The following is a 12,754-nucleotide window of genomic DNA, read 5'->3' on the forward strand; positions in this document are numbered from 1 at the left end:
GAGTCCTTCTCTGTGTTCCGCGCGACAGATTGGGGGAGTCGGGGTAATCCAAGGGTGGAGGCGTTTGCCTCATGGTAAACAACTGCTGGTGCCCCAGCAACAACATCAGGACTCTCTCCCGCTCCTGGAACAGCTGACCATCTAGCCGTCCATTTTATCTCCCCCGGGAATTCTGCACGGTCATCATTACAGCCGTTTATATTCCACCGCAAGCGGACACCGACACGGCACTATCGGCACAATCTTCTAGAATAGAATAGAATAGAATTCCCAATGCGGCTGTGGTGGTGACTGGGGACTTTAACAGGGCGAACCTTAAAAAAGTTCTGCCTAATTTCTACCAACACATCACGTGTGCTACCAGGGGAGATAGAACTTTAGACCATTTTTACACACCTTACTTGGTACAATCCATGGAGGGCAGTAAAGGACGCTAAACGGATGTACAGAGAGCCTGGAGCTACAGATGGAGCAACGGGACACCAGACGCTTGTGGCATGGACTGCGGACTATAACGAACTATAAGAGCAGCCCCTCCCCAGCCAAGAGTGCGGACGCCTCCCTAGCCAACTGTAGTTTCTTGATGAATTTGATGCGTTGATGAAGAAGGAGTCACCGCTGACGCTGACTTGAGTAAAATAATAGATTTATTACAAAAGAACAGCATCAGACCAGACTTTGCCTAGGAAGTCCAGGAAAGAACCGAGCCGGAAGGATTCTCTGTCGAATGCCACTTGCGCGGGTCTTTTATACTGGCCCAAAGACAACATTTACCATTTGGTTCCCCTACATAGGTCACATTTCACTTCCCTTCTCACCAGGACCCCTGGTGATGTCTCTTTCTCGGGACCCCTGGCACCGTCTCTTAGTAATTATCTTATACGATGGGGCTGTTTGGGACGTCACACATTCCAAGACACCTCACAACGAACTGAACTCCTTTCATGCACAGTTTGAGTCTGGCAACAGCACCGCGAGGTTGCCAGCTAATTGGAGTTACACCGCTAGGTATGTGCGGGCACTCTCAGTGTCTGAGCTGACGTCAGGAGGGCTCTGATGCATGTGAACACCAGGAAAGCTGCAGGCCCAGATGGCATACAGTATCTGGGCGAGTACTGAAGACCTGTGCTAACCAGCTGGCCCCGGTGCTCACTACAATATTTAACATCTCCCTGGCTGAATCAGTGGTCCCGTCCTGTTTCAAGAGGTCCACCGTCGTTCCTGTCCCGAAGATTGCCTCTCCTGCCTGAATGACTGCCGTCCAGTGGCCCTCACCTCGGTGGTCATGAAGTGTTTCGAGAGGCTGATTAAGGATTACATCTGCCTCCTCCTGAACATCAGCAAAACAAAGGAGCTGATTGTGGACTTTAGGCGTGGATTACAACCGACGAACACGCTGTTGGTGATAAATGGGACTTCTGTCGACAGGGTGAGCAGCTTCAAGTACCTGGGAGTCCACATCACAGAGGATTTAACATGGACTTTACAAACCCATACTCTGGTTAGAAAGGCGAGGCAGTGTCTTTACCACCTCAGGCAGCTGAGGAAATTCCGGGTCTCGGTGAAGATCCTCAAGTCCTTCTACTCTGGAGCAGTGGAGAGCATCCTGACAGGCAACATTACTGCCTGGTTTGGGAACTGTACTGCTCAGGACAGGCGGGCCCTGAAGAGGGTGGTGCGTTCAGCTGAATGTACCACTGGAACCATCCTCCCCTCCCAGCAGGGCTTATACACCAGGAGGTGTAGTAGCAGAGCCCGTAGGATCATGAAGGATCCTCACCACCCCAACAACGGACTGTTCCGGCTGCTGCGGTCGGGCAAGCGCCTCCGCAGTTACACAGCGAGAACTGAGAGACTGAGACAGAGACAGAGTTTCTTCCTGCAAGCCATAAGAACTGTCAATGCTGAACTCACCAGGGGTCCTCACTGAGTCACACACGTAGTCTCCACTACCTTACTGTACTGTATGTAGCATACTGTACTGCATACTGTATCACTGTTCTGGGTTACTGCATACTGTGCTGTATTGCTGTTCTGTTCGGTGTCACTGTAATGCTGTGCCATACTGTTGTATACTGTACTGTATATCTCCACACACACTACCTCACTTTATTCACATGGCACTTTAATGCAAATATCTGTACATACATAATAGCCTGTCCCATACACATAATTATGTTACCTTTATTTCTACTTTGTACCCCCACTCTGCATTACCTTTGAGTTCTTATTTTATTTTATTCTATATTATTCGACTTACTTATTCCATTGCGTTTTAGGAATCAGTTTGTTAGTCAAGTATAATTTTTTTTAGGTAGCTATTGTGTTCAGTCAAGAACATATTGTGCGTAATCACCAGGTGCGTTGCATTGAAATTTCACTGCATATATGTATGGAAGTATGTCTATGTATGTGACGAATAAACCTCTTGATTCTTGAATCTTGAATCTCTTTATTTTTACATTTTTACACTTTTTAAATTTACTTCTGATGTTAATTGTGGTGCAAATACATTGGACAGCTTCAACCATTTAATAAATAAAATATTTGTTTCAATTGTGATAATGAAATACTTTGATCGAGTGTGTAACTTGTTTGTTTTGCAGATGACGTTGGATGTTTTTAGATAAATCCAGAGCGGTCATGGCGCGCTTCCCGTGCTGTCCGGAAGGGAGCGCCAACGTCACTGAACTCCGCCCCGAGCGTGCGTCACATCCGGCGCCCAGCCTCTGTTGCCCCTGTAGCGTGTGGAAGCTGGAGACAGGAAGAGGATGTTTCGGCATTTACTGGTGGGATGAAGAAATACGTTCGAGTTCCATTCGCGTTTTAAAAAAAAAAGTCGTTTTATCTTGAGTTCCGAGCTTTAAACGGCGTCGGGGTGTTGTTAACGGAACGTCGGCGGTCAACCTGGAAGGACTCGCCTCATATCGGCTCCATCCGCCGTAGCTTAGCTTGTAGCCTAGCTTTAACCTCGCTTGTAACATAGCTTGTAGCTTAGGTTGTAGCCGTCTTTAGCGGCAGTGTGGAGGAGTGCTGATTCTTGTTCCTTTTTTCCTGGATCCGTCCGGTTCGTTTACCCCCTCCCGTGTCGTGCTGTTCTCTAGGCGCTCCGGCAGGTGTCGCGGCGGACCGTCGCAAGCACCGCACGCCGCCAGGTGGCGAACAAGGTCCCGGAGAACCAGAAGGTGTTCCAGGTACAGCATGGAAAACGCCTGCGCCGACTCGATGTGACGCCCTGATATTTAATGCTGCAGGGCTGCGATCCACAAGACTCTTAAAGACCCTGTTACACTTAAAGACTGGTTTTCCACCCCGTGTCGTACACACTACTGAAGGGTTTAGAAGGATATATGTGGGCATTAGGATGTTATATCACAGGGGGATGACACGTACTGGGATTCGAGCTCACACTGTAACAGCTGACATTTTGGACTTAAAGGGGGATGCTACAGCTTCCCAACGTTAAAAAGGCCAAAACCAAACCCCCTGAGCTGTAATTTTGTCCATGAAACCAGTTCCTCCCTGGGTCTGCGAACAGGACGATCAAGCCCGTCTGAGAAGCTGTGACTCACTGCCGATGCACTCTTCTCACAAGCCCCAACCTGTGCTTTATTTTGAGCTTTTATAGACACAGGAGCGTGTCAGATTCTGGCGTTGTGTCTTTAACTGTTGCCTCCTTGCCTCCGACATTCGGGGGTGATGGGAGCGGCCCTGAAGATGAGAAATTTCCCAATGATTCTGTTCGGATCTTAAAATGTGTCTGTTGTTGTGTGCGAGGCATTTGTTGTAGTTCTGCTTTCAAATATTGCTGTAAGCAGACAGCGTTTAGTAGACATTCATCTTTTTGGGTTAGAAATCGTGCATGCCACGGTGCAAAGCTTTGGTTTTAACGCAGAGCATGTATTAAAGGATTCAATAAGGTTTTTGTTCCAGCTTTAACTGTAGAAAGTGCAGAACGAGAAGGAAACAGCTGGTAAATAAGGTGATATTAGGAGTAGTCGCCGAGTGTGAATTGTCGGATGCAAAGCGGACATAACAATGATTTTTAGATAATAAAAGTACTTTATCATGGATCGATCGCACTATATCCTGCTCATGGTAAAGCCTCTCGTACCATTCTGACTGTCAGTCTGACCTCCTGTGTTTGGCTGTCGTTTTGAGGAGGATAACGGGATCCCCGTCCACTTGAAGGGAGGTACTGGCGACGCTCTGCTCTACAGGACAACTATGGTGCTCACTGTGTTGGGTGAGTCCTGCGGTCATCTGCAAAAAAACACCAACATTTTAGAGGTCCTGAAAGAACCAACAGAAAACCCCAAAAACCTGTTAATAGCAAACACATAAATATTGCGTATTTATGTTTGTTTGTTTGTTTATTTATTGTGAATACAAACAGTTTTCATTTAACAAATTTATGTTGTTAAAATGAATATTGGGGTATTGGATTGACAGTGATATAGTAGTTTTTAGTGTTTAGTAATGTTTATATTGTCGAGTGATGTGTTTATAGTTCATTATCACAATACATCATATTGGGTATTTATCCACAATCTTGGAAGGAGTTGAGGTGGAAAAAACTACCATGTGTGCTACACAAAACTAATTTTGTGTAGCACACATGGTAGTTCCACAAAAAAAACCATACAATACATACATCATACTTTCATCTAAAAGAAAAACAAAAAACCTTTAAAGGTGCGGTGTCTTTTAAGGGAGGGGCCAAGAAAGGGTTTACATAAGGCTCCAAACTGCCCTGGGAACGGGGCCCAGAATGTCCTCTGATGCAGGTCTAGAATGTATTGAACAGACTTGGCTAAAATGGAATATAATATTCATAAGTATGAAGTCATAAGTAAATTTGTGCATAATCCCATCAAAAAAAGAATTGTTGTGTTGGTGTTACCTTAAAATTAGCTGATTTCATCTACATAGGGAGCGGATCCCCTTTCACGGAGGCTGCCATGTCTCTACAGTAGCCCAGAAGAGACAAACCAAGCACTGGCTCTAGAGAGGGCCTTCTGTGTTTTCTTCAAGTTCCGCGGCCACAGACTCCCATAGAGGCCGCCATGTTGCACTGCCATTGGGAGGGGTATTTAGTTGGTTGCGATCTGCAGCCTCACCACAAGATGCTACTAAATTCTACAAACTGCATCTTTAATCTAATTTCAAAAATTGGGTCTGAGATAATAGGTTGTTAACTATTAATTAATTTTTCTGTCGTGGATATGCACCTCAAAATCCCTTTCCATCCTTTTCAAATCGAAATACTTGACACGACACAAAGGAACCTTGAGATCCTTTGGCCTGCATCAGAGGACATTCTGGGCCCCGTTCCCAGGGCAGTTTGGAGCCTTTTGTAAACCCTTTCTTGGCCCCTCCCTTAAAAGACATCGCCATCCGCCCTTTACTGCAACTGGAATTTCTGTTGTATGAGAGAAGATTTGGTTCATTTTGAATTTTGCATCACAGTTTTGTTTTGTCTCTTTGCAGGAGCTGGATATGTTGTGTATGAACTGGTGAAAGCAGCGTTCCCACAGAAGAAATAGTAAAAAAAACAAAAAAAAACAACTGTCCGGGTTGTTTACCTTCCATTAAACAAAATTGACCCGTTGCTGTTTAATGTATAAAAATACTTTGTCTTCGTGGGGTCCAGACCTTCCTGTCTCTCTGGATTTTGTTTCATGTTCATGGGATCAATATTTATTTGTTTCACTCTGCTTCTCTGAGTACCAATTAAACAATGCCTCATTTAAGTTTACTGTGGTGTCCCTTTGTCACAAAACCGAAAGTTAAATAATGGATTACGTAAAGATGTCTTACCATATAGATCTGAGAAGATTTTGATATTTTTTAAATAAATAAACAGACATAACCTGCCCAGCTTTCCTTTTTTGGGGGTAAAGGAGAAAACTGTCTTTACCTCTGAGATCTGTTATTTCGCTTAATAATGTTGCCTATTCACGTGATACTGAGGTGATCTAATTTAGAAACAACTGATCACATAAAGAAACTTATTTAAAAAACTTTGTTTGGCCAGTTGCACTGAGAACGCATGTCACAGTGGTGTGATAATTTTGACTGAGGGCTAAATGTGAAGCAGAATTCTGAGGGGAAAAACTTAACTTGTTTATTATTATTATTATGGGTATGATCTGGTAAGAAAAGTGCGAGTTTGTTTTAACATTCCAAGACCCGACATCGGATCCCACTCTTGTCTTCCCAATTATGGCCTCCATGACCCTTTGGTTTGGGAATATCTGCGCCAGACACTTCTTTTCATTTTTCATGGAATATAACCAGTAATAATGTTCCCTTTGTCCCAAATCAAAGATATTGGAGCTGTGTGTGCACCGTGGTCGTCTGTAAGACCAGGATCTGCAACAATACCTTGCAAGTAGCACTTGCTATATTCCTCTGCACATACAATAACACAATGATACTGAGTTATTTCGGCACCAAATATTGTACAGTGATGGAGAATCAGAATCAGAAAGCATTGTCTTAGCAAACAGCCCTCACGTGAATCAAATGGCATGAGCCCCCTGTACTGGAACACTAAATACAACCAACTTTAAATGGAAAAACACATCAGTCCATTGTTTTGACTTTTCTACAAATAACAACGCTCCTCTGTTATTTGCAGTTATCTCTAAGATGTGTGTAGTTTTGTGCATTTTTAAGAGAAATTAGCAGCATTCCCATAGGTAACAAACAGTGAGATATTAAGAAAAATACAATTCAATTTATAAAAGAAAGTGTCAAACTCATTTTTTCTTCAAGAAGGTATTGCATTGGCTTGTAATATATTGACAATACATCACCTACTTTTCTAATATTCAAATGTTTTTTAAATTTTACTAGATTTTATAATTTGTGAAAATATGTGGTCTAGAGTAATTGGTATATTCTGTTATACATTGCAAATACTTTAGATATTCAATTTTTCTAATCAAATGACATTGACCAAATGCTTATAACATCCTTATCACTGTAACATTCAATGACATGCTGAATATTTTGTGAGAACAGTATTTAGTTGACTAACTGAACTGAAAAAAATAACTTGAATACCAATATATTAGATGCCATTACATGGAAAACAGATTTCCATTGTGTTGCAGAGCGCACCGTGTGTATGTTCCACATCGAGCCACTAGAGAGCGCGTTTTTCATAAAAATAGATCAGCCTCAGAAACACTTCCCAAATGAAAGATCTAATCGATTTTTCAATGTTCCCCGTATATATGTCTAAATGTTTGTTGTCATATATGTTTTTTATTATATAATGATATATATTATTTTGTATTTATTATCATTTTTATTTGTGTATTGTTGTCATTCATTTATTATTATTTTATTTATTTATTATTTAATCTCCTTAATTTACTCCGGGGAACAAAAACGTCTCCTATCATGACGTCATCATATCATGACGTCATCATCTGACTCTATCTTCATCTTATCTCTGAACCAGTTTTTTGGGACATCCGACCAAATGGAATCCGCAGTGAGAAGGGGCTGTTCCCATCAGCCACCGCATCCTGCTGGACTCCACCAGGACCCTTGAATACTTTCCACATCATCACAGTTTAAAGAAAGAGAAAGAAGCTTAATAGTGTAATAATTTCCAAACTGAGCGGATTCTTCTTGCGGTTCAGACGCGCAGCATCAACACTAAGGAATGCGCACAAGTATGTGAAAGTTTCCAAAGGGTGAGGAGCTTTCACATCAGCAGAGAGAGAGAAAGAGAGAGATGGAGGGGGAGGGAGGAGGAGGAGGGAGAAAGATGGGGGGAGAAGAAAGATGAAAGGGTGAGGGAGGGAGATAGGGAGAGATGAGAGGGCAGAGAGATAGAGGGGGAGGAGGGAGAGAGATGGGGAGGATGGATAGAGGGAGAGGGTGGAGAGGGAGAGATGGGGAGTAGGAGTGGGGAGAGAGATGGGGAGGATGGATAGAGGGAGAGGGTGGAGAGGGAGAGATGGGGAGTAGGAGTGGGGAGAGAGATGGGGAGGATGGATAGAGGGAGAGGGTGTAGAGGGAGAGATGGGGAGTAGGAGTGGGGAGAGAGATGGGGAGGATGGATAGAGGGAGAGGGTGGAGAGGGAGAGATGGGGAGTAGGAGTGGGGAGAGAGATGGGGAGGATGGATAGAGGGAGAGGGTGGAGAGGGAGAGATGGGGAGTAGGAGTGGGGAGAGAGATGGGGAGGATGGATAGAGAGAGTGAGGGACAGAGATGGGGGGGGTGATGAGGAGGGAGAGGGAGAGAGATAGATATAGAGGTGGGGAGGAGGGAGGGCGATGGGGAGGAGGAGGGAGGGAGAGAGGGATGGAGGGGAGGAGGGGGGGAAAGAGAGCAAGAGAGAAAGAGCGATAGAAAGAGGGAGGACGAGAGAGAGAGAGAGAGAGAGAGAGGGAGCGAGAGGGACCGTCCCTCCAGTTAAGAGGCGGACGGAGCGTCTGGTTCTTCCCACTTGGAGGGAGGTGTCTGCCGGGGACGGGACTCTGAGAGCCGCAGCCGATTTTCTCTGAGGCGTTTTGGGAGAAACCAGGGAAAGGGCTTTTATTATTCCTTTTCTTTCTTTTATTTATTTTTTTAATTATTTTTTACTCTTTTTTTGTTTTTCTTCTCAGAATACTTTCAAATCAATCAGAAAAACTCAAATCTCATCTCTATCTCGGTCAGTTCTGCATGATTTCTGCTTTGTGGGATGGTTGGAAATGAGTGTTACACCTCAAATTTAAATTAGAAGTATAGTTTATATTATATACTTTGTTTTAGTTTTTACAATGTTATAGATTTAAAATGAATATCCTGAAGCTGAGTTACATTGAAGGCACTCGGAATGTAATTAGTTTGTTAGAAATTGTGCCTAACACCTGCTTAAATATATGAAAAATATATTTTTCTATATATTTTTGACCAAAATAACGCACTTTAACAAGAATACTACTAGTATAAAATAGTTGTACTTCAAATTAGTCCCTTCAACAATGCTATCAAAAAAAGTACAAATGGGCTGAAATATACATTTTTAACATACTAGAAATCTACTTTCAGTCTGGAAAAATCTATTCATTCTCACTTGGGACCTTATTGTAATGTGATTATTTATGTATAATTGCTCTTTTCTTGGTTTTAAAAAATATATAGTATTATTGGTGATATTTATCTTATTTTAACTCATTATTTCTGAGGCGAATTTGGATAATTTGGTCAAAACGACTTTATTCCATCGCCAGTCTAGTACGTAATTACGCACATCACCAAAATGCTTTATGTCTGGAGGGTTTGAGGGAAGTGTTTCTTCCAATTTTTGAAGTTGGTGAGTCTGTCAACAGAGATTATATTATCATATACTATATTATATCATATATTCGATTATAAACATTTAATTAAAAACATTAAAGAGGAACTGGGTCTGATAAAGAGATAAAAACTGAGAGAAGAGGTTTAGGGGTGGTCGTCTCATTTTTGCCATTATTTAATCCTCGACCGTTTAACCACATTTAATGTCTGTTTTAGGTTGTTTTAGGCTGTGAAATAGTGGAACAAATGTATAATTATATTGTCTCATACCTATTTAACCCAATTAAGTTGTGGGTGGGTGTCGGTGAAAGTGGATGAAAGTGATTATTAAGCCCATGCCTTTTTAGCCTTTTCTTAACATTTCATGGTGTGTTAAAAATGTAAAATGAAGGCCTCTAAACTAAGGTCTCTAATCATAAAATATAAAATGTAAATGTAATAAGTCTGGAAATTACAAATTAGGACACCGGGTCACGTTCTTATGTCACCCCTGGCTCCTGTCTAGGCCCCTTCATGTTCTGCTGATCCAGGGGGTTGACATGAAGCTCAGGCTGCAGTCTCTGGCTGCTCTCGTCGCAGCTCTGCTGTGCTGCACCCAGGCCCAACCCGAAGGTAAAGACTCTCCTTCTCCGCTTGAATTCCACCTCCCACCCCTCTGCCTTCAAATGTATGCAATAGACCATGCAGAAATGTCTTCCTTCTACCACTTCTACCATCGGCCTAACTGATGTTATTGCAGTCAGTGTTGAGTTTGCGTGAATAAAATCATTAATGAAAATGCGTTTGAATTTGAAGTTTGAAGTTCATTGTATGTTTTCTTGATTGATGATTTTGTTCTTTTCTTCAGCACTTTGTTCATTTGACATCTGGCAAAATACCCCAATGATCTGTCTCTAGCAAATAGTTGGATGTCGGGGGGGCGTGGCTAAAGAGTATGGAGATCACTCCAAAAACCTTTGGTTTGGTCTCATCTCAATGAGTGAGTTCAGACCCCAGCTGAAAGAGGGATTGAATTGAATTGTACCCTTTCAGACAGGGTCGTGGAGCTTCCCTCTCTGGGTCGATGTAATCTATTCTTGCTGCCGCCAGGGGGCGCACTTTCTCCAAATCTGGTTTCTGAAAATCCATGTCTACGGTTGAATCAGTAAAAGAAAAGAAACAAGGCAAGGGGCCAAGTTTCCTTTGTCTGTCATTTTTCTTTTCCTGATAGAACAGAAAAGCAAACTAGGAGTTTATCATTATTTCCCAGTGAGGTCGGAACAAAGGGAAATACTTCTGCTTTTACCAAAAGTAAAAAAGTAGTGAAAGTGGAAATACCACATTATCAATATTGTACGTCCACTCCGGCAAAAAAGAAAGAAAGTATAACCTTCACTTTTCCGAAATGCACTTTAAGTGTTAAAAATAAAAAGTACTGATCATATCCAGTGTCCCGATATAACAAAGGAGATAATACTGTGACCTTGGTTCTGCAGATCTTGATTTTAATTTACAAAAAAATACGACAGGTGGTGATAGTAATCTACAAATATAAAAACAAATCTTGATTACAATAATGAAAAAACTAAAATAACTGTTTAGCTATATAAAGTATTATAAAGTATTTAATATATAGTAGTAATATTTAAAGTACAGATATTTACTTTGGAATGCATTGGAGGAAAAGCCCGAAGTCTCTAAAAACTCAATATGCTTAAGTAACGTAACAAAGAACTCACACTACATAACTACCACCACACATTCCCTGAGCAAAACAATGATGTAGATGATTACACAAATGGAAACATAACGATAGCTTCCTAAAAAAAGAAAGACCTCACGGTGACGTTTAGAAACCCCCCGTTAAACCGCAGGAACCGACGCTGCCCAGAAGCCGCGCGGACCTCTGAGAGGTCAAGGTGCCGTGCGGTCGTGGTGTGTTTTTAATTCAACGCAGCCCATTTGGGAAGGGTTGACATGTTGAGACCGGACTCATGGGGTTTGGCGTCCGGTGGAAGAACACTTCTAGGTGTTTGGTGAAAAGAGAAAGAGAAAGAGAGAGAGAGAGAGACTGAGGAACTGGATTCAAAACGAACTGGAGTGCGGGAGTGGGTGTGAGGAGACGCTTTGGGACAAGAACGTGTGGACGTGCAAATGTGTGTGTGTGTGTGTGTGTGTGTGTGTGTGTGTGTGCGTGTGTGTGTGTGTGTGTGTGTGTGCGTGTGTGTGTGTGTGTGCGTGCGTGTGCGTGCGCTCGCGCGCGTGCTCCAGTTGAAAAAGCGCCGGAGCGCGAGTACGTGTTTTTTGGGCATTTTTCCGGAAACGGACGCACATCCCCCTCCTTCCCCGGCCCCGGGCTCCTGGCCCCCGGCCCCGCAGGTCCTTGCGTTGTTTCTCCAGGTTGGTGGATCCTCCCTAAATCCGTCCTGTTACCCCTCCAAACCGGTCAAGCTCGGCTCAGGTCGCCTGCCGCTCTGAGTTGGGGCTTCACAAAATATTTCGCAATGATATTCTTCATTCCCAGAATAGCACTTATTTCATTTTCTTTGTGACTCTAGCTAGTCTACGATTATTTCTATTCTATCCACTGTTAATTAACTGTTGTGATATACTTATTTAGTTTTAGTTAAATAGTTAAATGTTGTGTAACCTAGTCAGCTATTTAGATCGTAGAGGATTATTTGGGGACATATTTCCCATTCCCATTATTATAGCATTTTGCACAAGTGTAATGGCGCCCCCCTGCTGGACCCTGCAGGAAGAATATCACTATGAAATATTTTCCGATGCGATGTGGTCCACCGTGTTACATGGAGTCCTCCACCTCCCCCTCTCCCCAAGTTGTCGCGAACAACTTTCCATGTACCCGTGCACGCCACTCGGCGTCACCAACCACATTCTCAGTGTTGTCGTCTCTCTTCTATTGTTTTGTTCTTTTCCCCTTTGTCTTTCGTGACACCACGAGCGCCGGCGGTTCCTAAAACGATGGCTCGGGACCCTGGATGTGATGGGTTTCTGGGATCTCGGCATTCCGGGAACCTGGGGGGGGGGGGGGTCTTTCCCCGAGTGCCTCCGAACGTTTCAGTGGTTTTTTCAGAATCGGAGTTCCCGAGCCAAACGCGACGTTGTAAGAACCTCTGGTGCAGGTCACTGAAAAAAAAAAAAAAAAGGTATAAAAACTCCCTGAGAAAAGACGTACACACGTCTTCCGTGACGCTGTGTATTCTTTTATGAGGTTTGCAATGGATGGCGTTGCGATTCGTCGGTTGATGAACCTTATCCATTGTATAATCAGCGCAACTGGGTTTTTGTTTGAGTGTCAATTCAACGTCATGCGCTGGATTGAGGTCATGGACCGACTGCTCCATGCTGGGTCGCCTACCTGGGCAGTGACTAGATTGTTGTGTTGTTGTTGTCGTTGTTGTTGTCGGATTCTCAAGTTCATCTTGTCTTTTTCACTCTTTTATT

The 12,754-nt window shown here is 43.1% G+C and overlaps 2 protein-coding genes across 4 annotated transcripts in view; both read left to right on the forward strand.

Moving 5' to 3' along the window:
* The first annotated feature begins 2,720 nt into the window (after nt 1-2,720).
* Nucleotides 2,721-5,758, forward strand: cox7a2b (cytochrome c oxidase subunit 7A2b). The gene is made up of 4 exons (XM_079996752.1): nt 2,721-2,789; nt 3,105-3,194; nt 4,162-4,246; nt 5,491-5,758. Exons 1-4 carry the CDS (start codon nt 2,772-2,774, stop codon nt 5,544-5,546), a joined length of 249 nt encoding a protein of 82 aa, XP_079852878.1. The 5' UTR covers nt 2,721-2,771; the 3' UTR covers nt 5,547-5,758.
* A 2,741-nt stretch (nt 5,759-8,499) lies between these two features.
* The window catches only part of col12a1b (collagen, type XII, alpha 1b), a 120,529-nt gene continuing 116,274 nt past the window's right edge, over nt 8,500-12,754 (forward strand). For all 3 annotated transcript variants that reach the window (XM_080024363.1, XM_080024364.1, XM_080024365.1), the window contains exons 1-2: nt 8,500-8,678; nt 9,813-9,919. In XM_080024363.1, the coding sequence (XP_079880489.1) occupies nt 9,847-9,919 (73 nt within the window). In that variant the 5' untranslated portion in view covers nt 8,500-8,678; nt 9,813-9,846. The remainder of the gene's footprint in view (nt 8,679-9,812; nt 9,920-12,754) is intronic.

This window comes from Zeus faber (assembly GCF_960531495.2).
Source record: "Zeus faber genome assembly, chromosome: 2".
Taxonomy (NCBI): domain Eukaryota; kingdom Metazoa; phylum Chordata; class Actinopteri; order Zeiformes; family Zeidae; genus Zeus; species Zeus faber.